The 24,167-nt window shown below is 40.8% G+C and overlaps 2 protein-coding genes across 2 annotated transcripts; one reads left to right on the top strand and one right to left on the bottom strand.

Annotated features, from left to right (window-relative positions):
• Positions 1-665: 665 nt before the first annotated feature.
• ehhadh (enoyl-CoA, hydratase/3-hydroxyacyl CoA dehydrogenase) lies at positions 666-12,014 on the bottom strand. The gene is made up of 7 exons (XM_073474193.1): positions 11,812-12,014; positions 10,227-10,330; positions 9,463-9,632; positions 9,118-9,229; positions 7,943-8,047; positions 4,297-4,638; positions 666-3,992 (listed from the first exon to the last, which is right to left on the bottom strand). Exons 1-7 carry the CDS (start codon positions 11,883-11,885, stop codon positions 2,740-2,742), a joined length of 2,160 nt encoding a protein of 719 aa, XP_073330294.1. The 5' UTR covers positions 11,886-12,014; the 3' UTR covers positions 666-2,739.
• A 2,000-nt stretch (positions 12,015-14,014) lies between these two features.
• tmem41aa (transmembrane protein 41aa) lies at positions 14,015-19,024 on the top strand. The gene is made up of 5 exons (XM_073473492.1): positions 14,015-14,292; positions 15,446-15,596; positions 16,152-16,313; positions 17,359-17,497; positions 17,790-19,024. The coding sequence occupies exons 1-5, from the start codon at positions 14,114-14,116 to the stop codon at positions 18,008-18,010; spliced, it is 852 nt and encodes a 283-aa protein (XP_073329593.1). The 5' UTR covers positions 14,015-14,113; the 3' UTR covers positions 18,011-19,024.
• The last annotated feature ends 5,143 nt before the right edge of the window (positions 19,025-24,167 follow it).

The following is a 24,167-nucleotide window of genomic DNA, read 5'->3' as shown; positions in this document are numbered from 1 at the left end:
GCGCGCCGGTGACGCGCGTACGGAACAACGGCGCGCATCTGAACTTCATCACACAAACGGGAGGAGTCCACCAACACAAAGCCAGCTGCTCTGCGCACTTCAAACACACACACACAGGCTTTCATCGATCCCTTTAAAAAAAAAAAAAAACTTCAAAACACCGCGCTCTGCTTCTCTGGTTCACTAATGATCTAATCCAAACAAAGATTTTTCACAAACAGGCGATATTTTCTGGATATCTGCTGATTTATTCAGCCTTTCAAAGCCACATATATTCATACATCTGGATTTTGCTTTCAAGAATAAACCTGCTGTAGCTGTTCACGAATAAAAAGGTTGACAGATAGTGTAGACAAAATGGATGAGCAGCAAATCCAGCTGCTCAGTCCGCAGCCTGCAGCCGCTAGATGGCGACCCAAACATCTGGCCATGGCAGGGCGTGAGATCTCCGTAGAGAGCGAGAGATTGATTTATATAAAAGCAGTTTAGCTCTCTGTCTCTCTCTCTCCTGTCACCACCACGCTGGGTCAGCAGAAACACGACGCACACCACATGGAGAGCAGTTTTCATTGTTGTTTGGAGGAGAAGTCTGATGAAACAGATCCAAATAAAATGCCTGAATATATCAGAATAATGAGCCAATAATACTTTAATGGATCAATACATGAGTGTATGACAGGTCTTTATTGAGGCAGCAGATGATAGATGTAGATTAGATCATTATAAATTGTATATACAGAAAAAAAATGTCACACACATGATTAATCAAAAGCCAAACAAGCCTGATATAGTTTTTAAAAACAAACAGTAAAATCATATATTTTGCAGCTAAGTATAATTCTACAAAGCACTGAATCACCAGTTAATTAGATACATCTGTACAACCTGAGTCATTAAAGGTGCATTATGTAGTTATGAGACATTTTAAGAGAAGAGAAAAATCTTCACTGACTGAATAAACAACACAATTTAAAACTGATTTACTGTGTTTATATCTGAAGGACCCTTCTAAGTAACGACCTTATTAGCTTTCAGCAATGTTTTGGGGACCTTATTCCCCTCGAGGACGGCTCGTTTACATAGAAATATATCATATAACTATGTCTGAGTGTGTATTATTACCTCATTAACATTGTAAATAAAAAGCTTGAAACTACCTAGTGCACCTTTCAAAATAAAACCCTTGACATCCACCTGGAACTGACCACCCGTTTACCACAGAAAAGTGTTATATACTGTATATTCTGTTGATGATTGCAAGAAAAAGTAATATTAACTCAATGAAACCTACTAAAAGTCAGCTGTGTTTACATGATGGAACAAATGATCGCCCAGCTACAACTAAAAGAGCCTGATTTTAAAAGGAGATAGACGTCTAAGTTAGGATTGTTGTACCTTCTTTCCAGTTTTCATCTTTTTTTTAACTTTTTTTTATGTACAGTCTTTGCAGGTATACATTTAGGTAACTGTGTGTGTGCGCTATCCCTATGCAGTGTTATTTCATCCATATGACAAGTGACTCTCAAGGTGATTTTCTGTCATGATGTCAATAAAGTAAAAAAAAAAAAGGCCTTGAATACATTCAACTGTTGTATAGAGTGTTGTGTGTTTGAGATGTTTCATTCAGATCTGTTATAGTAGCAAAAGGTGTTTTTTCATACACAAGCTACTCGCTGTCAGCTATTTAATTGTAAAGTCATAATTTTTTCTGATTCCAACTTCTTAATTGTGATTTTTGTCTGGTTTCTTTATTCCTCTGTGACAGTGAACAGAATATCTTTGGGTTGTGAACAAAACGAGACATTTAAGGACGTCATGTTGGGCTTTGGGAAACACAGGATGACAATTTTCACTATTTTATGACATTTTATAGACCAAACAATTAATTGATTAATTGGAAAAATACACAATAGATTAACAGACAATGAAATGATCATTAGTTGCAGCCCTAGACAAAATATTAGAAGCAATAATGAAATCAATACAGGTACAGGTGTACCTCATAAACTGGCAACTCACAGTCGGTTAGTCAGATATGTTATGAATATTAATCACAGAAAGGACATCAGGCTCTTATTATATCATCCACAATCACAGTTTGTATAAAAGATCAGTATTATAATAAAGCGCAGTATAAGTGCAGTTCATTGGCTGTTAATCACAGTGTAAAGCTTAGTTTATGCTTCTGCGTCACGTCGACGCCGTACCTACACCGTCGACGTGACGCCGTTGTTGAGCATTCGAAGTTCTGCGTCGAGGGTCCGCGTTGCTCTGCAATTCACCGTCATGCCGCCAGGGGGGTGTGGCTGTGTGGTTTCAGGGGTTATAGCCGAATCCTTGCTTTTTCTTCCGGTCACAGTAAACAACAGTAAACAATGGCGACCGAGGTGGAGCAGCTGTATTTGGAGTTGGATCAATATTGAAGAGCAAATGCTTATATTGTAAATGTTAAAGCGCAGGCGACAGAGAAGACGTTTGCGGAGGTGGTCTGTACGACCGGAAAAAGCAACTGCCGGAAATTACGTTCTGAGCGGACCAATAACAGCGCTTGCGGTCCGCGTCAACGCGACGCGTAGTTAGGATTTTTTGGAGGTGCACGTCAGGCTACGGCGTAGGGGTCTGCGTCGACGGCGTAGCTACGGCGTAGGTACGCCGTCGACCTGACGCAGAAGCATAAACTAAGCTTAAGATCCTCATTATTGAAGTAAAGAAAGAGATTAAAGCTGGACTGTTTGAGATTTAAAGCTGGCTGTGGAGTTTCTTGATGACTTCTCTCCACTTGTGGATGGGTGGGCTGCCGCTGGCCACCAGCCTCCTGAGGAGGCTGCAAGGCTTCAGGTGGGGCACATCAGGGTGAGCCTGGTGGTAGTGCTCCAGCCTCTCCAGGACCTTCGGCAGCCCCACCATGCCAGCGTAGAACATGGGACCTCCACGGTGCCTGGGCCAGCCGTAGCCAAACACATAGATGACATCGATGTCTTCGGGTCCGGCAGCTATTCCGTCCTCCAGGATGTGGAAGCCCTCGTTGATCAGGGCGTAGAGGCAGCGCTCCAGCACCTCCTGGTGGTCTATGCGTCGGGCCACCAGGCCGTGCCGGGCTCGGTATCCCTCAAGAAAGCTGTGCAGCCATGGATCAGACCTGGCAACCCGACCACCAGGTTTCTCATACTGGTACCATCCCCGGCCTGTTTTCTGGCCAAACCGTCCCTGCTCACACAGCAGGTCTCCCAGTGGGCTGTACCTGCGGCCTTGTCGGACTCTAGCTGATGGCCCTGATGCCGAGCCGGGATCCACCAGCCCGTCTCCTTTCCTGACTCTCCAGCCCACATCAAGCCCAGAGAGGTCGGACATCCTGAATATACCCATGCTGAAACCAAACTCCTCCAGTGCTCCATCTACCAGCTCGGGCGTAGCTCCCTCCTCCAACAGGTAGAAAGCTTGCTCAATGTACGGCTTCAGCATGCGGTTCCCAACAAAGCCGCGGCAGTTCCCGACAGCCACGCTCACCTTGCCCATTTTCTTCCCCAGCTGCATGGCGGTGGCCACGGCCTGAGGAGAGGAGCCCCGCCCGTACACCACCTCCAGCAGCTTCATGACATGGGCGGGGGCGAAGAAGTGCATCCCGACCACCAGCTCCGGGTTGGGGGTTTGAGAGGCCAGGTGGTCCACATCGAGCGCAGAGGTGTTGGTGCACAGGAGAACGCCTGGTTTACAGACGGCAGACAGCTGCTGGAAGACTTTCTCCTTCAGGGCCATGTCCTCAAAAACAGCTTCGATGACCAGGTCGACGTCTGCCACAGCCCGGATGTTCCCGCTGTAACTGATCCTATCAAACACAGGAGCCACGCCACTTCTCTTAGCCCCTCGCTCCAACATGCCGGATACCGCCTGCTTTGCCTCCATCATCTGCTTCTCCTGGGTCTCTACGGCAACCACAGACAACCCCGTCTGAGCCAGGGCCACTGCTATGCCTCTCCCCATGGTGCCGAGACCTGAGAGGACAAAATAAAAGAAGCATAAATTACTTTCTGTGCACTACAAACTGTAAATAGTTTAAGCCTGGAAGCTAAAAGTTTCTCCAAAGCTCGCAGTTTTAATGCACAAGCTGCTGAGCGTCACAAATCCAGACTGTCATACATCCAATCCTCCCTGCAGGGAGGAGAGAGTTCATCCATTTACACTCAGCTGAACTGTAAACGAGGGCTTAGTTTCCACAGGCAATGTGAATTAGGAGTCAATGTGTTTGTGCCTAATGAAAATACAGACAAAGAGAAATTAAAAGCCCGAAGCTCTTACCAATGACAGCTGCCTTACGCACAGGCAAGGTCTTGCTCGTGTCCCAGCGGGCTCCACTGGGCGTGCTCCACCTGCCGACGGCTCTCTGTGCAAAGAAACAGTACTGCAGCGCCCGGGCCTGGCCTGAGTTGAAGAGAGTGGCCATCAGCTCTCTCTCCCGCTCCAGCCCTTCAGCGTAAGGCAGGGTGGCAGCCGCCCTCACCGCCTGGACACATGCAACTGGTGCTATAGCTCCACGGGCGCTCTGACGCACCTTCTGCATCGCATCCTCGAACAGAGCGTCCAGTTCAGCCGGGCGCGGGCACGGGAAAGTGCTGATACGACGGGCATCCAGTGACTGACCTGAAACAGAAAGAAAAACACAGAAGAAAAATGACTTTGCTTCCAGTTAAAAGTTAAAGATAAATCAGAAGATTAACTCTGCAGTGAGATTTCTGCCTGCAAATGTTTATTTTCTAAGCTGAAAGTGCTTCCTAGTTTCTATTAGCACCACTTTCTTTTCCCACTTTCTCCAATTTTTCAGCCAGCACTCAGTCTGAGTGTAATTGGCCACTCGATTACTTGATACCCCAGAAGCTTCTAAGAGCGGAGTGATTTGACAGACCATTTCCAAGATAATTGGAGGGACTCTGCCGGTGCATTGTTACAGTTCACCTTGAATAACACCGATCTGAAAATGAAATGAAAAAAGCAACAATTTGGTTCTGGGCAAAATAAGTTGGTAAATTTCCAACTCCGAGAGCAAAGGGGGGAGAAAATTGAATTTTTGTGATTCTCAAGCCTGCGAGCACAATACCAGAGCAATTTCCCAGGTGTAACTACATGTGAAGATTTAATATTAGAGCCTCAAAACTTTGCTACGACGTGTCTGCGGGGAGTGAAAGCTGGGAACAGTGAGAGTGTAGAAGGAGAAGGCCACTGTACAACCTTGTTAAAAGAAAAATCTTAATTCTCATTCGTGTCTCCGCTGACATGATTACACGAGACAGTAGTCAGAATCCTTCACAGCTCTGCTAAATTACACTCAGTCGTGGGTCTGGGCCAGAAACTGGGTCATCATGGCAAAGCTTAAAGGGACAGCAGCCGCATCTGATGGGTTATCTCCACTTAGTCCGATGACTAACAATTCCATCTAATGCAATTAAGTCTGCATTAATATACCACAGAGGAAGAATTACTGGTGTCAGGTGCGTTAAATGTACATTCTGCCCACACTGAAATGTCAATGAGATGCTGTGTGACAGTGCAATGTGATTCCAGTGTACTTTGGGAGGGCATTATTGCAGCGGTTAATCTGTAAATGGTTGAGCTGCGTCGATGGATTTGTTGTGCAGCGTGTGGAAAGCCTGGTCGTCCTGACAGATGTAGCGGGCAGATGTTGCAACTACTGGGGTAAAAAAAAAAAAAAAGTTAATCTCGTCACCAGCAGAGCCTTGAATCTGTGTGTGTGTGTGTGTGCGCATGAGCCCACATCAGTTTAAACTGCTTTTTTCCCGAATACAGTACACACCCATGTGCCAGCTTTACGCCTGTTTGGTGTTTTCTGTTTGCATCTATGCGTGTGACAGACTCCATCTATTCTCTGCTGGTTGACTCACCAGCCGTGCGTCTCAATGTCACACAACATTCACGCTCGCTTTGTAAATTTAGACACACATTCAGCATCTCCGTTTAACGCCCCTGCTAATCAACTCAAGGCTGGAGTATCCGTCGAAATCTCCGCAGATTTCAGTCCCATCTCCTCAAATCTCCCATCTTGTATGCTGTTGGCTCCTCCGTCTGACTCACTCTAAGCCTCGGCTTTACGAACAACACTCACTTTCTCACCCACTCACAGTCATCTTGGCAGTGTTGTGTGGGAAAAAAAGCATTAGTAAAAAGCATAACACTGCAATCATCTTTTTGATGATAAAAGGTTGTTTCACATGCAATCCCGGAGACTTACTGTTGACATTTTGCACAGATGTGCCGAGATTGTTTTCTAAAGGTGCAATATTAGGCCAGCTAACATGTTTCACAGCAACTTTAATGTCTTAGAAATGAGCTGTTTTTGCCAAGTAAGCTCACGACTTTCAGTTGAAGATCACATCTCTGTAGCAAGTAACCTGCTACCCACACTATAGTCATGAAAACATCCTCACAAGTACATTTCATGCAAAAGAATCAAAGGCTCTTTTACAACTAGAGCTCTGCTCAGACGAGGCACCTTCCCCTCGTGTACAAAAACACACAGCAGAGTGGGTGGTGTGTGTTTTAGTTTACGATGCCAGAGGGGCTAAAAAAAAAGTCTTTAAAGCTTAAAGGAATAGTTTTACATTTTGGTAAATGTACTTATCACTTTGTTGCAGAGTTTGATGAGAAGTTTGATACCACTCTCGTATCTGTATGTTAAAGCTGCTTTTGTGAAACTTCTGTTAGCGAAGTCCTTCACAAAGAAATCCACAGTTCAGCAGCATTAAACAACTTAAACAGATTGTCCACAGGTTCGTACAGGCAACCGAGAGAGACAGGGGAGGTCTTACTTTCAACGTCACATTACAATCCGCTCACATTTGGCCAATAAATAAGTGATTAATACATAAACAATGCTACAAATTGTTACATAGAGCCCCTTTTAATATGGAGCTAAAGCCAGGCAATGGTTAGCTTAGCTTAGCATAAAGATTGGCAGTAGGGGGAAACAGCTAGCCTGGCTCCGTCTGTCCTACAAATAACATCCTGGCAAAACTTCAGCTCGCTGTTTTTACACTTGGGTTTTTGTACGGATTAAACAAACAGGATACGATGTAATTAATCAGTTAGCTTTAGAGGAGCTAGTAGGCAGATTTTTGGGATTTTTTTTAAGCGCTGGGCAGAGCCAGGCTAGCTGTTTCTCAAGGTCTGTATGCCAATGCTAAGCTAATCAACTGCAAGTAGTATGTGTACATTTTAGCATGACAGTGGTATCGATCTTCTCATCTAACTCCCAACAAGAAGCAAATGTAATTCTCAAATATTGAAGTATTCCTTTAAAATAGAAGTAAAATGCACAAGAAGAAGAATCCTCTTCATAAGAGCAGCAGTGGAAAAATTAAAGCATGTCAGAGAAATGCATGATCAATAATCTTAATGTTGCCAATTGAGCCTACTTGTGTCATCTGTCAGCATCGTCATTATGTACGGTAGCAAAGCTGAGGGGGGTTTACCCTTTCAACAGACAGAGAAATCATTCCTTGGAAACAGCAGGGACCTGGCACACTTTCACCATCCTTTCAGTGAGTAAATGAGTCTGATCCACATGCACGGGGAAATCCTCATCCTCCTAAATGACTGGCGAGCGCCCATTATTAATATTCTAGGAAAGTTTGTCCCTTTTCGCCCTTCTGAATAATACAGCAAAAGCAGTGAAGACATCAGAGCACATCTGACAGAGCCATGAAACATTTATGGCTTCGGCAGTGGAGGATCTGCCTGCTGTGTGTTCTGCTTCCTTTGACTTCCACAACCTGCACGCCGACACGTCTCTAAGTCGGACTTGCCCAAAATAACTGCTCTGGGAGGAATCTCTCTTCCTTCCACCGAGTAAATTTTTAAACCTGCGAAGAGCGAGTTGATTTTATACCAGCTGACACCGTGTGTGCCATCCGTTTTTTCTTTTGTGTCTCACCTACAACACTCAGGGCAAACTTCACAGCTGCGTCCACAGTGTTGCGATCAGTAACCTGATCCACTAGTCCAAGTTGAAGTGCCTCAGCAGCAGTCACATGGCGGCCTGTGGGAGACATGAAGGGCGTAAAAGGTCAATATGGGCGGCATCAGACGTTTTATAATTATTAGATGAGGAACAACGAGCTGTTCAGGTGATAGCATCACTGCAAAACCTTGTGTTTGATTCTGATGTCTAGCCAAACTGCCACAAAAATGGAAATGAATAATTACAGCTTATGTGAATTTTTAAAATTTAATTTAGACTAAACAGAGCAGTGAATCACAGAGAAAGCTCCTACGGCAGTGCGCATGATCAAACTAAACACATGCCGACCTCTGCTGGCCATCAGAGTGAACTACCAATCTTTAGGTAACAGCAGCTGCTCTCTTCTGTAGAGGAGTTATGTGCAATGTTAAGCTAATCTGAATAATTGGTTTTCATGGCTATAATGTGTAGGGACATCTGCATATTGTGCTTTAATACAACAAAATGTGAACACAAACAGCATGATTATTTTCATTGTCGATTAATCTTTCAATTGTTTGTTCAATAAAATGTCAGAAAATGGTGAAAAATGTTGATGATTTCAAGGAAGATCTTCCTCTACTGATGCAGCTCTAAACAGGTCCCTGTAAGGACAACAGACCATCATGTACGGCAACTTCTTCATACTTATTGCTACTTCCCTATATCTGGTTTGGTACTTAAAAAGCAGGGGTCGACAGATAATGGCTTTTCTTTAAAGCCGATACGATACAGATTAACAGAATAATATCAAGGAGATAACAGATATTTGGAAACGATATTCATTTGCAGTAAAAATTTACATTTTTCAAACAACCAATGATGAAATTAACCATAGTACAATTTACTCAACTACTGTTCTTAAGTTTTCAGGTAACCAATCAGATGAAGGTATGGGCGGGACAGCGTGTGAGAGGATGTTGCATCAGAGCCAAAGTAGCACATTTTCAAATTAGTTAATTTTATCAGCAATCTGACACTGACACCGACAATCGGATAAAAAGGTTGAATATCATCCCCAATAATTGGTCTATCCCTTCTTAAAAGACTATAATATCATTACTTATAAACTTTGTAATAGTTGGGCAAGGTTATCCTGCCTTTGCTACCTGTGGTGATGAGGTTCAAGGCAGCTGGGACCCCGATGAGCCTTGGCAGACGTTGACTTCCTGCTGCAGCTGGCAGAAGACCCAGAGTCACCTCTGGAAGCCCCAGTCTGGCCTGGAAGGACACAAAGGCATAAAGTTTGATGAATGGAAGGTGCTGAACACAGCAGGACACCTTTCTCTGGCCTGTAGGTACATTATATAGAAGGGTGAAAAAACTCAAAAATATGTGGTGGTCAAACTACTACTACTGAAAGGTCACACTAACATGTAAGACAACCCTGTCAGTCCGACACTGATGCAGCTCGACCTTAGAGAGACAGAGAGAGATCAGAGACATGAACTAACTTTAGAGTGTGCGACTCGATAATGACAGCCAAGCGCCACCTCGAGGCCTCCGCCTAAAGCGCTTCCCTCTATGGCCGCCACCATTGGCTTGTTCGTAGCCTCGATGGCGTGGATCATCGGTATCAGATGAGGCCCCGTTATATTTGTCCCAAACTCCTTGATATCTGCCCCTGTAATAAAAAATTAAACTGATGATGTTATCAAACGACACGCTGTAATATGAGGTCCATCTGGTTCAACAAAAATGCTTCTGTACGTCGCCTTTGTAGTAATTAAACACACAGCGGCAGACTCATAAATATTTTTCAATAGTTCATGTTATTTTATAACAAGTGCAAATGTGTGTTAATGAGTTTCAGGAAATCTTATTCCAATTTGCAAAAAACAAGAGTAGTTCTGCCTCCATAGTCGATTTCAGGCTGGAGTTCACGTCACAAATTAAACCAATTTGTTGCTTTCAATCAGTTGTAGTCGAAAGAAAAAGCCCTAAAGCATTTAATTAAAAAAGTAACTAAATCCAATTCAAGATTTTTACCTGGAGTATAATGAATTTCTTTGATTGCTTGTGAGAAGTTTTAATTACTCATTGTAAGTTATAAAAGTCGTTGAGGGAACAGCGTGTGTGACGTGGGACCAAGTTTTCAAAAATCTTATCCCTGTCAAAATGGCACGGCGATGACAGTTTACATCTGAAGTAAAAATTTAAAAGTTGTGTCAACAATGTGACCTTAAGGAAATAGAAAACACAAAGAACATGTCCATACCTCCACAGAAAACCCCATTCTGGCCACAGATGACCACACACTTCACCTTTGGGTCACTGAGCGCTGTCTCTACTGCGTCAACGATGCCCTGCCTCACTGCCGCACTGTGTTAAAAAATGACACGTTTTTACATGGTGAGGGATTTACAGGTTTGCTAAAGTTGAACCTTTTTAATTTTCCTAGTTAGGCTTATGAGACAGGACACATCATTCTGCTACAGCCATTTTCCACAATTTAAATAGTAACATTTAGATATGAGAGACAAATATATGCTACACAATATAAACAAGCTTAAAAGTCATTACCCACTGCTTATTTTTTTACAGATCCATCCTTGATTCTTCTCAAATACAGGGTTGTGAAGAAGTGCACGGTGTAATCTTAAATTCACCACATATGCATTATTTACAATATGACATGTATTATATATGGATTATGTTTCTGTAAAATTGGGGCAGCAGTGGCCTAAAAAAGCGAAACGGGCAGGATAAATCTTTGTGAGAAAAGTGCCCCTCATTCACCATCACTGAGGTGCCGCTGAGCAAGGCATTTAGTCCCTCACTGCTCCAGTAGAGCAGCACGTTGACCAGCAGGTCAGGATTTGTTTGTATGTGCCTAACCACAGTATAAAGAGTCAAAGTGCACTAAAATTTCACTTCAGTACAAGGTAAAGAAGTATCCTCAGCAAAATGAATTTAAAAGTGTGGCTGGAGCTAATGATTATTTTAATTATCTATCGATCTGCAGATATTTTCACAATTAATCGATTCATTGTTTAGCCTAAAAAATGATGAGTCCGAGGAGAAGTCTTCAAATTGCTTCTTTTGCTCAGCCAACAGTCCAAAACCCAAAGACTCTTCATTTCCCATCGCAAATGACAAATCTAAGCAGCAAATCCTCACATTTAAGAAGCTGGAACCAGCAAATGTTTTGACATTGTTGCTTCAATGACTGAAACGATTAATCTGTCATCAAAATAGTTGGCTCTAATCCAAAGTATTGATTATGCAACACAGGAGCAGCATTATGAAACTTATTATAACTAATATTATTATTATCATCACAGACTTATTTCCATGTAAGCAGCAACATTAAGTTGTAACAGCTCAAGAGGAAGCTATTATTAACTACTTTTTACATACTGCTCACAGTTCATGAGGTCATTACAGGTTTGTTATGTAAAATCTTAATAAGTAACTGCTATCAGATAAAGGCAGTGGAGTAAAAAGTACACTAATTCACTCTGAAATATATTGGAGTAGGAGTCTAAAGTAGTATATAATGGAAAAAGTAAGTACTTAAAATTAAACTAGAATACTTGAATAACTGCTTGTTTAAATTGATTTAACTAAAGCCTGCCCTCTGGCGCCACCTTCTGTCAACAAATATATAAAATATATTGTTTTGTCTTCACTGTTTTATCGTGTTATTCTCATTCAAGTTAACTTGTTTCAAGTTAACACGTTTGCAAAAAGCTACTGCACCTCTAGTGCTTCTGTAAAAGGGTCCCAACATATGAAATTGCATAAAGTAAGTCTTCCTACAAAGATTACACATGTTGTAAAAACAACATCAGCTCGCTCACCTCAGTGCGTTTACAGGCGGGTTCTGGAGAGTGATCAAGCCCACGGAGCCCGAAACAAGCCTGAGCTGAGCCATCGAGCCTGCGGATCAAACGCTACGAGCTGTCGCACTTCTTTTTCAGTGTGCAGACTGAACTTTGTAACTTCACTCACTGCTGGCAGGACCACATCACCTTTAACACACTTCTTACTCCATGAATACTCCAAACGCTCTTCTTCGTCCGCCAGGTTTGTGTGCGCAGCTGGAGGTTGACGGTAACCACTCGGAGCACTACCGCCCCCACGTGGCCGGGAGCTAATCAACACCTAAAACTGTCTTTTTATGTTTCTATTATGTATTTGTATCTAATATGTCTATATAAATGTAACATGCCATCATCAGCCACAATTATGAGACATTTCTAATAAAACAAAACAAAAAATAACCTAAAAACTGTCTTTTTATGTTTCTATTATGTATGTATACATGTATGTATGTCTATTAATGTCTATATAAATGTAACATGTCATTATTAGCCCAAATTATGAGACATTTCAACAAAAAATAATCTAAAATATGTCTTTTTTATTGTGCATATATCTATTAATATATCTGTATACATGTAACATGTCATTATCAGCCACAAATATGAGACATTTCTAATAAAATAAAACAAAAAATAACCTAAATATATCTTTTTATTGTGCATATCTATTAATATCTATTATTATAAATGTAACATGTCATTATCAGCCAATATTGTGAGACAATTCTAATAAAATAAAACAAAAAATAACCTAAAACTGTCTTTTTATGTTTCTATTATGTATTTGTATCTATTAATATGTCTATATAAATGTAACATGTCATTATTAGCCAAATTTATGAGACATTTCAACAAAAAATAATCTAAAATCTGTCTTTTTATGTTTTTTATATTGTGCATATATCTATTAATATATCTATATAAATGTAACATGTCATTATCAGCCAATATTGTGAGACATTTCTAATCAAATAAAACAAAAAATAACCTAAAACTGTCTTTTTATGTTTCTATTATGTATTTGTATCTATTAATAAGTCTATATAAATGTAACATGTCATTATCAGCCACAATTATGAGACATTTCTAATAAAATAAAACAAAAAATAACCTAAAATCTGTCTTTTTATGTTTTTTTAATGTGTATATATCTATTCATATATCTATATAAACGTAACATGTCATTATCAGCCAATATTGTGAGCACTCTTGAGTATGTGATCAACTTCATCATACTATGTGTAAATGTTTTAATTCAATTCAATTCTTTAGGAAGCAGTTCTCCAGATTGTTTTCTAAATTTTCACTTTTTCGTTGAGATCTAAACTCAGTTAAATGAGACAAAAAATGTAAAACATTATCAGTAATTTCAAAACCTTTTACCCCGAAACCTCTGTCTAATGATGTCTATATTGATATCTATTGTTATCTATTGTCAACTTACTTTATTTTTCTCTATTTAATTCTCATCTTATTTTATGTTTTGTAGCTACATATACTCATTAGTATTCTCCTTGTTTAATGTCCTTTCTGTAGCTTTATTTACATTTACACGCTTACATTTGTTTTGTATGTGTATGTGTAATAAACTATTATGTTTTTCAATAATGTCAACCAAAAAAAAACTAACAAACAAAAAAGCTGTAGGTGACTTTAGATGTGATTCCTTTGCACTATTTGTATTTATTTACAACTCACAGAAACACTTCACTTCTTTACAGATATTGCATGTTGTTTGTCAATATTATACGTGTTATATATTTATATAAAAAACCTAATTCCTTCCTTTTAGCCGTAATTTATGTATATTTTTATCTTCTTGTTCTGTGTGTTTGTAAGTTAGCATACATTGAAAAGCAACTACAGGCAAATTCCTTGTTTGCGTCCATCTTAATATGTTGCTCGGCTAACTGCTAACTAGCTTCTCGCATGTTACTTATGTTGAGATATTTTTGTTAAATTAAAATAGAGGTTAATTCTTAATAAATAAAGTTAAATGTCTCATCGAGATGAGCAGTTTAACCAACACAGTGGCATCTGGTGGTCAAACTGTAAACACATTTAGACCGAACACGGGACCAGTCCGGTACCGCGGCTAGGCTAGCTAACATAAATCCACAAGATGGCGCCCATGAAGCGCTGACAGAAGACCAGCAGCCGCTGAGCCTCGCAGAAGAAGAAGAAGAAGACGCACCAGTGGTTGGCCATTGTTTCTCTCCGTCGCTCTCTGACAGTAAGGAGGAAGAAGAGCCGGGTCCTGGCTAACAAAGTGAGGAACATGCGCTCACTTGTCGGACTGATCGGTGTTATTGTTGCAGCCAGCTGTTACCTGTACTCCTTGTCTCTGTACCTTCCCGCCGGACCACGACTCCGTCCTCATCACGCTGCCGACAGACAACATGTGGAGCCAGCGGAGACCGAGCAGCAGCCCGCTGACAGCCCGGAGGAACCCAGCAGGTGACCGACAGCAGCCTCGGCAGCCTTTATAAGTCTCTCTACAATATTTAAAGAGGTGGCCTTTACATTGTATGGTACTGTGACGGTGCTGTCAACTAACGCTAGCTAACACTAGCATGCTCCCATCTCACCCACATGAAGTACATTCATTATACAGCTACATATTCACATGAATTCTTCATGTCAGCTACGTTACACAGTTGTGTTATACAATAGCGGGTTAAAGGATGAATCTTTTTGCTACTTAAAATGATAAAACTACTAAAAAGTGACTGTTAATCCATCACAATGTAAGGCAAAAGTTATACCTCCAGTCCACTTCCTGATCAGTAGCCAAACATCCAGGCTGCCAAGTTGTTGTCAGGTGCTAATGATTTTAAAATGAGGATAAACAACCAAATGTTTTTCATCGTTGTCATTTTGCTCATGATAAATGTCAGTGGTCAACAAAACTGTAATCAATCTCAATTTTATTTGTGAAAATACCAGTTGTTTCAGTGGTCAAGAAAAATGTGATAAGTTGAATGACACCTAATTATTCCATAACACTTAATCTGCCATACTTTCACAATTAAATGATTAGGTTATTGTTAGGTTTATAAGATATCAAAGACATGTGGAGGACACAGATAAACTACCATTCATGTTCCTTCAATCTACTCATTGATTAATAAACTAATTAACTAGTTTTATCTCCAGTAGGCAACAGAGCTGACCGGTACTCGATTATTGGGCAGACGCCGATACTGATACTAGGGAATAAAAAACAGAGATCTCTCAACAGAGGCGGGATATTTTGCAGTTTAAACATAAACTGCATTGTCAAAAATCACATCATAACATACTCCATTTCTTTCTGCATTATAATCCCAAAAACTGTTTTCATATCGATGCATATTGGACAATGTATACACCAATTCCAATATCTGTCATTGACCAATATCGACCGATAATATCAGTCGACCGATATATTGGTTGAGCGCGAGGAAACTTCTGACTAAGTAATATGATTTGTATTTGTTAGCAGATATACTGTGTCAGTACTGAAATATTTTTGATTGCAGTTATATCTTTTGTCCATGTTTACCAACCTCGTCTCTTCATGAAAGAAGAGTGGATGATGTGACTAACTTCAGCGTGCATCTTCTCGCAGGTTGAAGTTCCCTTCAGACTTGGACGAGCTGCGGGAACTGGCCGAGCTCCTGCAGTTCTACAAGACCGAGCACACTGGATATGTCCTGCTGCTCTTCTGTAGTGCGTATCTCTACAAGCAGTCCTTTGCCATTCCTGGATCCTCGTTCCTGGTAACTTAAAAATAGTTTCATATGTTCTCTGTGCTGATGTGACAAAAAAACAATGGACGTTGACATTTCTTTTGTTGCATGTGTTAAAAAATGATTAAAGCGATTTATTTTATCTTTGCGGGTAAGATTTTGCTCTGGCGTTTTTAAAATGATTGACAGAAAAATATGACACGTGGTTTTAAATTACCCAAAATAACAAATAAATAAGAAATTAGGCTTGCAATTGACCTGCATGTGGCATGCAGCGGATAAAAATACACTCAGCCAGCTCAAACAACAAAGGCATGTCAGACTCTCCTTTGAGTGTCAGCCCTGCTAGACTTTTGTGACAGTTTTCTTCCCAACTTTGTTTAATCTGCATAACGGAGTGTGCAGTGCAGAGAAGAGGCCTTAACCACACACCACACGCTGGTTAAAGTGACTGTCACCCAACTTCTGACACTTAAAACCGCTGTTAGATCACAGAGTTGATACACTCGATCTGCATGTCTCGATCTGCACACACGCATCGATGAAGTCTTGTAACCCGGGCCTTCTCCACTTGTCATTGTGCAGAACATTCTAGCAGGAGCTATATTTGGACCATATGAAGGACTGCTGCTCGCCTGTGTGCTCACCACTGTGGGCTCCACCATGTGCTACCTCCTGTCCAAGGCCTTCGGAAAACGCTACATCGTTAACCTCTTCCCTGATAAAGTCTCAATGTTACAGAGGAAGGTAAATTTGTGACACTGTCCACAACTCACTGCAACAAATATTAAAACTGTTAGTATGAAATGAACTGTTCTGCAATGTGTGTAGATCTCTTACATAGTGAGAAAAGGATCTGCACACTGCTGACAGTGCACTGCAAGGTTTAAATGTCCTCACATTACTTACACATGATGCTTACAGTGTGCCTAAACTGTGTCCACACAATGTTTCTTCCTACTTGAAAGGCTCTGGCAGTGCACGTGGGAGCGCTCGGTTGAAGAGCTTATCCGGTGGGGGGAAAGCTGCACTTTTTGATTGACATTAGCTAATGCTATGGTAACAGAAGGCCGACTGCAAGGCTAACAACAAGCTTACAATGCTTAGGTTGATAAAAGCACAACACTCAACATTCAATGCTGGCCGATCTGCTCTACAAATGAGCTTTTCTGTCTCTGTTATGACATCTTTTGTCTGATAAAGCTCAGGATAGACAGACAAGGCCAGAACAAGCTCTTCCCTCATTTTCTTGGTTACCAGGGTGACCAAGTGACAAGTCCCGTCTCATGTAATCTAATTGGCTGCCTGAAAGAGAGCTACAGTGATGACACCAGCACCTCTCTGAAAAGCTCAGAGATTTTCAACTAGAAGCACTCAGAGCAGCCGGACAAAACAGACGGAGTGCTCTGAAAAAAGATGCTGGGTGCCTTTTCTCTAGGTGGACTCAAGCTGCTGCTCTCTCCTCATCGGGAAGAAGTGAAAAAAGATGCTGGTGCTCAGAAAAAACAATTCTGTGGACACACCACATGTGTAAGCCACCAGTGTGTTATCAAAAACCATAGCAAAGATGCTTCTTAAAGTGAGACCATACTGATTTCAGGTTCAGCTCACGTACAACGTGCGTTACTCGTTTCAACAAAAAAGTAATCCCAGTACTCCAACGGACTACTTTGTAACAAGTTACCCCCAAAACTGGACACTGACAACCACCAACGTACAAAAAAGAAACTCTTATCTACTGTCCCTTGGTAGATTGTAACATGTCGTTTAACATCTCACCTTTGTCCTCCAGGTTGAGGAGAACCAGGACTGTTTGTTCTTCTTTCTGCTCTTCTTGAGATTCTTTCCCATGACTCCCAACTGGTTCCTGAACATGTCCGCGCCGATTGTCAACATCCCCATCACCTTCTTCTTCTGCTCCGTCTTCATTGGTAAGCACACATGGATCACCTGATTGATAGCTGTCAGTAAGTGATGTGCCGACACACTCTCCATACAGTACATACAATACTGTTTTCCTTCCTGGGGTTCCCCTGATACATCATGTCACCACTAAAAGATAAAGTGTAATGCAGCACCTCTTTGTAACAGTGTTTATTATGTGCTATCAGATTTAAATTACTTCTTGTGTTGTCCTTTTTACCAGAGCATTTCTCCCACCTCTTAAAATTAACCCTCCTATAATGCTACAGCTACAGTTGTGTGGTCGATCTTCTTCCACAGGCCTCCTGCCGTACAACTTCATCTGTGTCCAGACAGGCGTCATGCTGTCCGAGGTGTCGTCGCTGGATGACCTGTTCTCCTGGGAGCGGCTGCTGCAGCTGCTGGCCATCGCCTGCATGGCTCTGCTGCCCGGCGCCCTCATCCGCCACTTCAGTCAGAGGCGTCTCAAACTGGATGCCCCGTCGCAGAACGGGCTCATCGCAGATAAGAAGGTCCAGTGATTTGTCCTGGTAATGAGTTTGTTTCCCTTCTTTAACGCACTTTGTGTGGTGACTCTCAGAAAAAAACTTTATGTACACACATGTGAAAACATTTCTTTTTGTGGAGGGCTTTTACTTCTCTGGAGCCACCTGGAGATGGAGAAGACTGGCCCAGTGGGATGTGAAGCCAACTATTTTGTTTTACCAAATGTTGGTGTTTCTGTGCCACAACTTGTATGTGCACAGCATACACAGTTTATGTATATAGATGTATGAATGTACAGTAAATATAGGGAGAGAGGGAGGGATTTTAAGGAGACTTTGCTCTTGCACTCTTGTATTACAGTGATATAACTGCTTCAATGTAAACAGCTGGTGTTTGAAGTGCCTGTCCTGCAGTCTACCTCCAACATGTGGAAAAGTTAATAGAAATGGAACAGCCTACACCTTTGTAATGCCTGGATGGTGTGAATTATATACTTTTTTTTAATTAACTTGAATACAAATCATGTTTGCAGCATACAGTCTATTATACAACTTGAATTTGTATTTGTTCTTGTTTGACAGTTGCATTTTGCAGTTTCTGTATAAATCTTAATTGTGTATGAGGACAATTTGTACAATTTTCAACTCTGAAAGTCTTTCAAATTGTATAATTGGCCTCAGGTTCAGTTCAGGAGTTGTTCTATGAAACCAGTTGAATCAGGACTTTAGTGAATAAATCTCCGTTTTATCAGTAAGGCTGAATGATATGCAAAAAACCCAATTATTAATGATTATTTTAAAAGATATTCCGATTACAATATGAGTCATGATCTAGTGGGAAAGGGACTTTTTTTTAATGTAATGTTCACTGAAAAAAATATGAAAGTGATAAAGATGAGATTCTCGCTGGGCCGTGCCAAACAAGCACGTTCCTTTACATCTGGAGAGTATGATTTATAGGCCGGGGCCGCGCTGTAGCATGACAATTCTTAATTTAAAATGGTATGTAGTGAAACACTTTATCTTGATCAATAAAACTGCAGCTCCTTTGATTCGGATATTGCATTTAGCCATTAACTGTTCAGTCCTTCTAATCGGCTGGATTCTTATCTGAAAGTGAATGTGCAGTGAATTCAGGCAGTGTGAGGCCTCTGTTAAATCGAGCCTTAATGTTGCTGTAAAATCCTCTTTGCTGCCTCTTTTCACAGTCCTTATGTCTTTTGTACAGTCCTGGTCCAACAGCCTCTACGCTGCGCAAAGTGTTTTTTTAAAAACATTTTCTTCATGTGGGTTAAAGGATAAGATCACCCAAAAGTGAAAATTCAGTCACTATCTACTCAGCCTCATGCTGATGGAAAGTCAGGCTAAGTTTTTTAGTCTGCAAAAACATTTCTGGAGCTTAAAGGCAAAACAGTGTTGCAGCATTTTCCTAAACAGCTGAAGTAGATGGGGACTTGTTTTAAAATGTAAAAAACTATAGAAAAAACATAAAATGGCTCCTCACAGCTCGCCCCGCATAATCCAAGACTCCAGAAGCTCCCAGATCCAAAATTGATTTGAAAAGATGTTATTTCCACCTTTTTTAGTCAAAATTTTCACTGTAGCTAAAAGCTAAAATCGATAGCGTGCACCTCATCTGAAGTGGGTGCATGAGATCGCCCATGCATCAAGGGTGTAAATAATGTCTTTTCAAATTAATTTGGGATCTCAGGGTTTTAGAAGACTTTAATTTTTTTTTTTTTTTTGTTCGTCTGTTTCTGGTTGTTTTAATACGCTTTGAAAAAAGTCCCCATCTACTTCAGTTGTTTAGGAGAATGCTAACTACCTACTACCTAAAACTTAATCTGCCTTTCCATCACCCATGAGGGCAAGTAGATAATGACTGAATGTTTCATTTTTGGGTGAACTGTTCCTTTAAGATGTAAACTAAATGTCAGCTTTAAGTTTCTTGAAAGATGTAAATTCCTTTAAAGTTTAATGTAATTTAGTTTGGCTGGTGTATTTGTGGTATGTCAGACCACGAACGATGTGGCACTTTTATTTCAGAGGTGAAAAAACTTTTAAATAATAAAACACAAGTTAAAAATATTTTTCAAATATTCTTTATTGCTCAGATCCAGGTTGCTCAGCAATACAGTTCACTCACAACTCAAAACAACAGCATGGCTGTTACCAGAAAGGCATGGATCCACGAGATGTACTAAAAATGGACCGTATGTCTGTCCAGCGCACAGTCACCGATTACCTTGAGGTGTTTGGGACCTTTTGGCCCGTGGGAAATGTAAGACTTGAGGGTTGTGACCTACTGAGGAAACAAAAGGAATCTCCCAAATGGCGAAATGCAGTTAAGAAAAGGATCCATGTAAAACCATTACTGAAAGTCTAGTGCTATATGAAGTGTAGTACATACTGGATCGCCTACAACAGTCTCATGCAATGCTTTGTGTTTTCTCATTTAACAACAAGACAGGACAAAAAACACTGCTGTAGTTCTGCATACATTCGACCAGACTTTGTTAAATCCTTCCTTAGCTAATCCATAATTTTTTTTGGATGCTGAATGCCCTCTTTTTTCTGTTCAGTCCCAAAAGGCAGAACAAGTTTTATCAGCTTTTGTTAAATCAGACCTGGATACTCCGTCAACCCCCCCAAATCTTTGCATGTCACAGATTTGTTTATGCCATTCTGATTCCCAAATCTGTTCAGAAAATCCTAGCTAGGATATTTTTTTTTTATTCAACCACAATTTTTAACAGCTAGTATTATTGGTAGTGATCTAAAAGGAATGAATATTAAAGCAAAGAATCCCAGCTAATGCTCCAGACTACGTTATTAAATCAGTGTAAATGACGAGAAAACCAGATCAACAGAAAACAAAACAAAAATAAAAGCCTAAACTATCCAACCACCATGTGATATGACTAACAACACAGTACACCCTCAGTGATGTGTGTGATTGTGGTTTTCTGGTACTGAATATTAATGTCTAGCAACACCCCACAAAACCTAGAAACACCAATCCTTGGAAGTAAAATAAAGAGGTTACTATCATCTCGACAAGTTTCAGCCTCAGACTGCGGTTGGCTTACAGATGTTTCTGCCGACGACGCCACATTTAGAGGGAAACCTGCACTTAACTGTATAAAGAGCCAAAAACACAAGAGAGACAGAGGCCCGACGAGTCCTCTGCAATGCAAGAAAAGAGCCTCAACTTCAAAAACTGCTCTAAAAAAAGCTACTCCTGACAGTCAAAACAAACCATGAGTGACGAAAACTACGATTTCCAGTGCTACTGTGAAAAGCCGTTTTCTCCACGAAGTACAGACAACAGTGAAGAAGACCGCCACATGAGTCATGCGCTCGAGTAGAAGCACCGTACTGCATTGGTGTTGGGTAAGGTCAGGGTATTAAAATCAGGTCTGGTGAGCTATCATCATCAGTATGAGGTACTGTACCGGCTGTGGGGAGGCTTTTTGCTGAAACAGCCTCAGGCATTGTGTGAGTTTGATAGACCTTTTTTTTTTTTTTTTTTTTTTTTCATTATTTTTAGCACTGCTAGTCTGTGTTCACTGGGACAACAAAAGAAAAAAAATCCGCCTCCACTGATGACAAAAGTCTGCCCTCCAAAAAAAAAAAAAACAGCTCTCAACAGTTAAAAGAAGTCCAAAGACAAATACTAACTTTCACTATATCATTCATTTATTTAATTCTTTTGTCCTACATTGGTTTTAGTAACTAAAGTCAGCCTTGGATTCTGAGAGGTAATTCTGAAATGTACAGCACAACAAAAAAAAAAAAAAAAATTTAAAATTAAATCTGGTGAGAGAACTATTTAGAGGTCAGTTATGAGGGAAGCTGTGACGCCTCTAAACGCCTCCCACCATCTCTCACAACGCAGGTGCAGACTGGTAAGTGTTATAGAGAGACAGAAACGATGCATTTATGTGTGACTCTATTGTACATGTTTACAGATATACAGTTATCTTGTCGTACACAGTGACATTTCAACGACTAGACTAGAGTTGTTCTACATTCTACACAGAAGACTAGGGTTTTTCACCATGTTCAAGAGTCCTGTCAGTGTATTTTTGCAGCTTCGTCGTGTGTTTTTTTTTCTTTTTCTTCAAATCAACCCCAGAGTATGCTGTTATCAAACAGAGCTGGTAAGATTGAATTGGGTTGTTGTTGTTGTTGTTGTCGTTGTTGTTATAAAATTCTTTTTTTTTTTTCACAAGTGAATAAACTTCATTGTTATTTTAAAAGTTTAAAAAAAAAACCTGGAGGTACAGTTGGGAAAAACAGGAGGTACAGTTGGTTAGTTTCTATCAACTGACTTGTATCTTTTCTGTCTTTGATGGTGAAATCAGTACACAACATCCACATTCAGAACCACTTCGGGCAGGTATGTACCCCCTAGATCCTGCTCTTCATTCCTTTCTAGAGAAAAACTTGGAAATCCTTTTTTGACGTGTATCATTAAGAGGTCGTATATGGCGTCCAGGCAAAGACAGTCCAACAGAGTTGACTACGGTTTACAAAGTTTCACTAGTCGGCTGGACCTGAAGAGTTTAGAGATTACTGTAGATCTTTTCTCTTGTTCTTTTTTTTCATTATAAAAGAAAAATTAAAAACGCTCAAAATGATCAGTTAACAAGGCATACAAAATGTGGAAAAAGGGGAAATGAAAGATTGGACTGAGGTACCCTGAAGCCTGAGGTAGATCACAATACTGACATGCGCACTGTTCACATCCTGACCAAAGTTAACGCGGTGGTTCACTTTACTGTTCTCCTATTTTTTCAGGTTTTTTTTTATTTATATTATTATTCATAGTCTAGTTTTTCAAGAAAATAAACACTTCCCTTCAAAACAATATGGCAGTGTCCCACTGAGGAAAAAAGAAAAGGACTTAGTTTTCTTTTAGTTTCTTATCAATAGCTCTCATCACAAAATAGGAAAAAAATAGATTCATAAATATTACTCTCTCTTTTTATATATATATACACACACACACATGCACACACACATACACACACACGGAGGAAGCTGTGCGTATTGGCAATAACCTTGCGCGTCTGGAAGATGGAGCTGATGGGTGATGTCTGAAAGGTGACAAAATTAAGGCAACAAGCTTCCACGGTCTCCAAAGTAAAGCACAGAGGGGACACCAGGACCTGCGTGTCCAGCGCGCTCGCACAGCGGAGCGGGTCGGTCGGCCAGCTCGCCAAAAAAGCAAAGAAAGCAAAGAAAGGAAAAAAGTTGAAAGAAAAAGAGAGCGAGAGCGAGAATGACAATCTGTGTGTCTGTGCCTCTGGCCTGGCCCGCTGGACACGGCAGGGGTGATAACTTCTAAAAAGGCTGCATATTGTACATTCACAGCTGTCATGCCGTTTTAGAAAGCTCCCTGACAAGAGAGGGTTAAAGCCAAACGCGGCTGCGGTCACGTTTGCGGTTGTGTGTGTACCACAGGTCATACAGTGCCTCCCCATAAACCCACCACCCCCTACCCCCAACCCTTTAACCCCAAAACTCTACCTTTACTGCCACTCCACACACCACACCCCGTCCCCTCGTGAAGGTAGAACGTGCACATTCAAATTGACTAACAAGCAAAGGTGCACCAATTTTTTTTGTTTTAAGACGTCAATTTTTGCTTCTGATCGTCGAGGAGAATACCTTTAAAGACATACTTTTGATTTCTTTTTTTTTTAAATTAGCATGAATGCTGATAGTTTGGGAGGGTAAAAAAAATTAAAAATAATGTAAATCCCTCTGTTGCTTTTAACCTCTGTTGAGCGAAAGTGGCAGTCAGTTCAATGTTATCAAAAGGCTACAGAAAAAAACTAATATTTTTTATCCTATTAGAAAGAAAAAAAAAGCCCATGATGCCAGATGAGAGAGTGTGATGAGAAAGTGAAGCAGAAACGAGCAGAAAAAGGAAGCAGAAAGTGTAGCATCAGATGTGAATGGTGAGAGACATTTCAAAGGGAAGTTATCTTTTGCGTTGGCACACACACAGGCTTGTTACAAAGACTCATTCACCATATTTACTGTAGTTATAGGGGTTTTCTTTTTTTTGATTTCAGTGGCCTATAATGTGAACAAACAAAAGGAAACCGCCAGATGTGGCCGTCACAGCCCGATCAATCTCTGGAACAAGCAAAAATATTAAAAAACCACACCGAGTCGGACT

The sequence above is a fragment of the Pagrus major genome, chromosome 9 (assembly GCF_040436345.1).
Source record: "Pagrus major chromosome 9, Pma_NU_1.0".
Lineage (NCBI taxonomy): Eukaryota > Metazoa > Chordata > Actinopteri > Spariformes > Sparidae > Pagrus > Pagrus major.
Note: the sequence above shows the minus strand (reverse complement) of the source record. Positions and strands in the feature narration are given on the sequence as shown.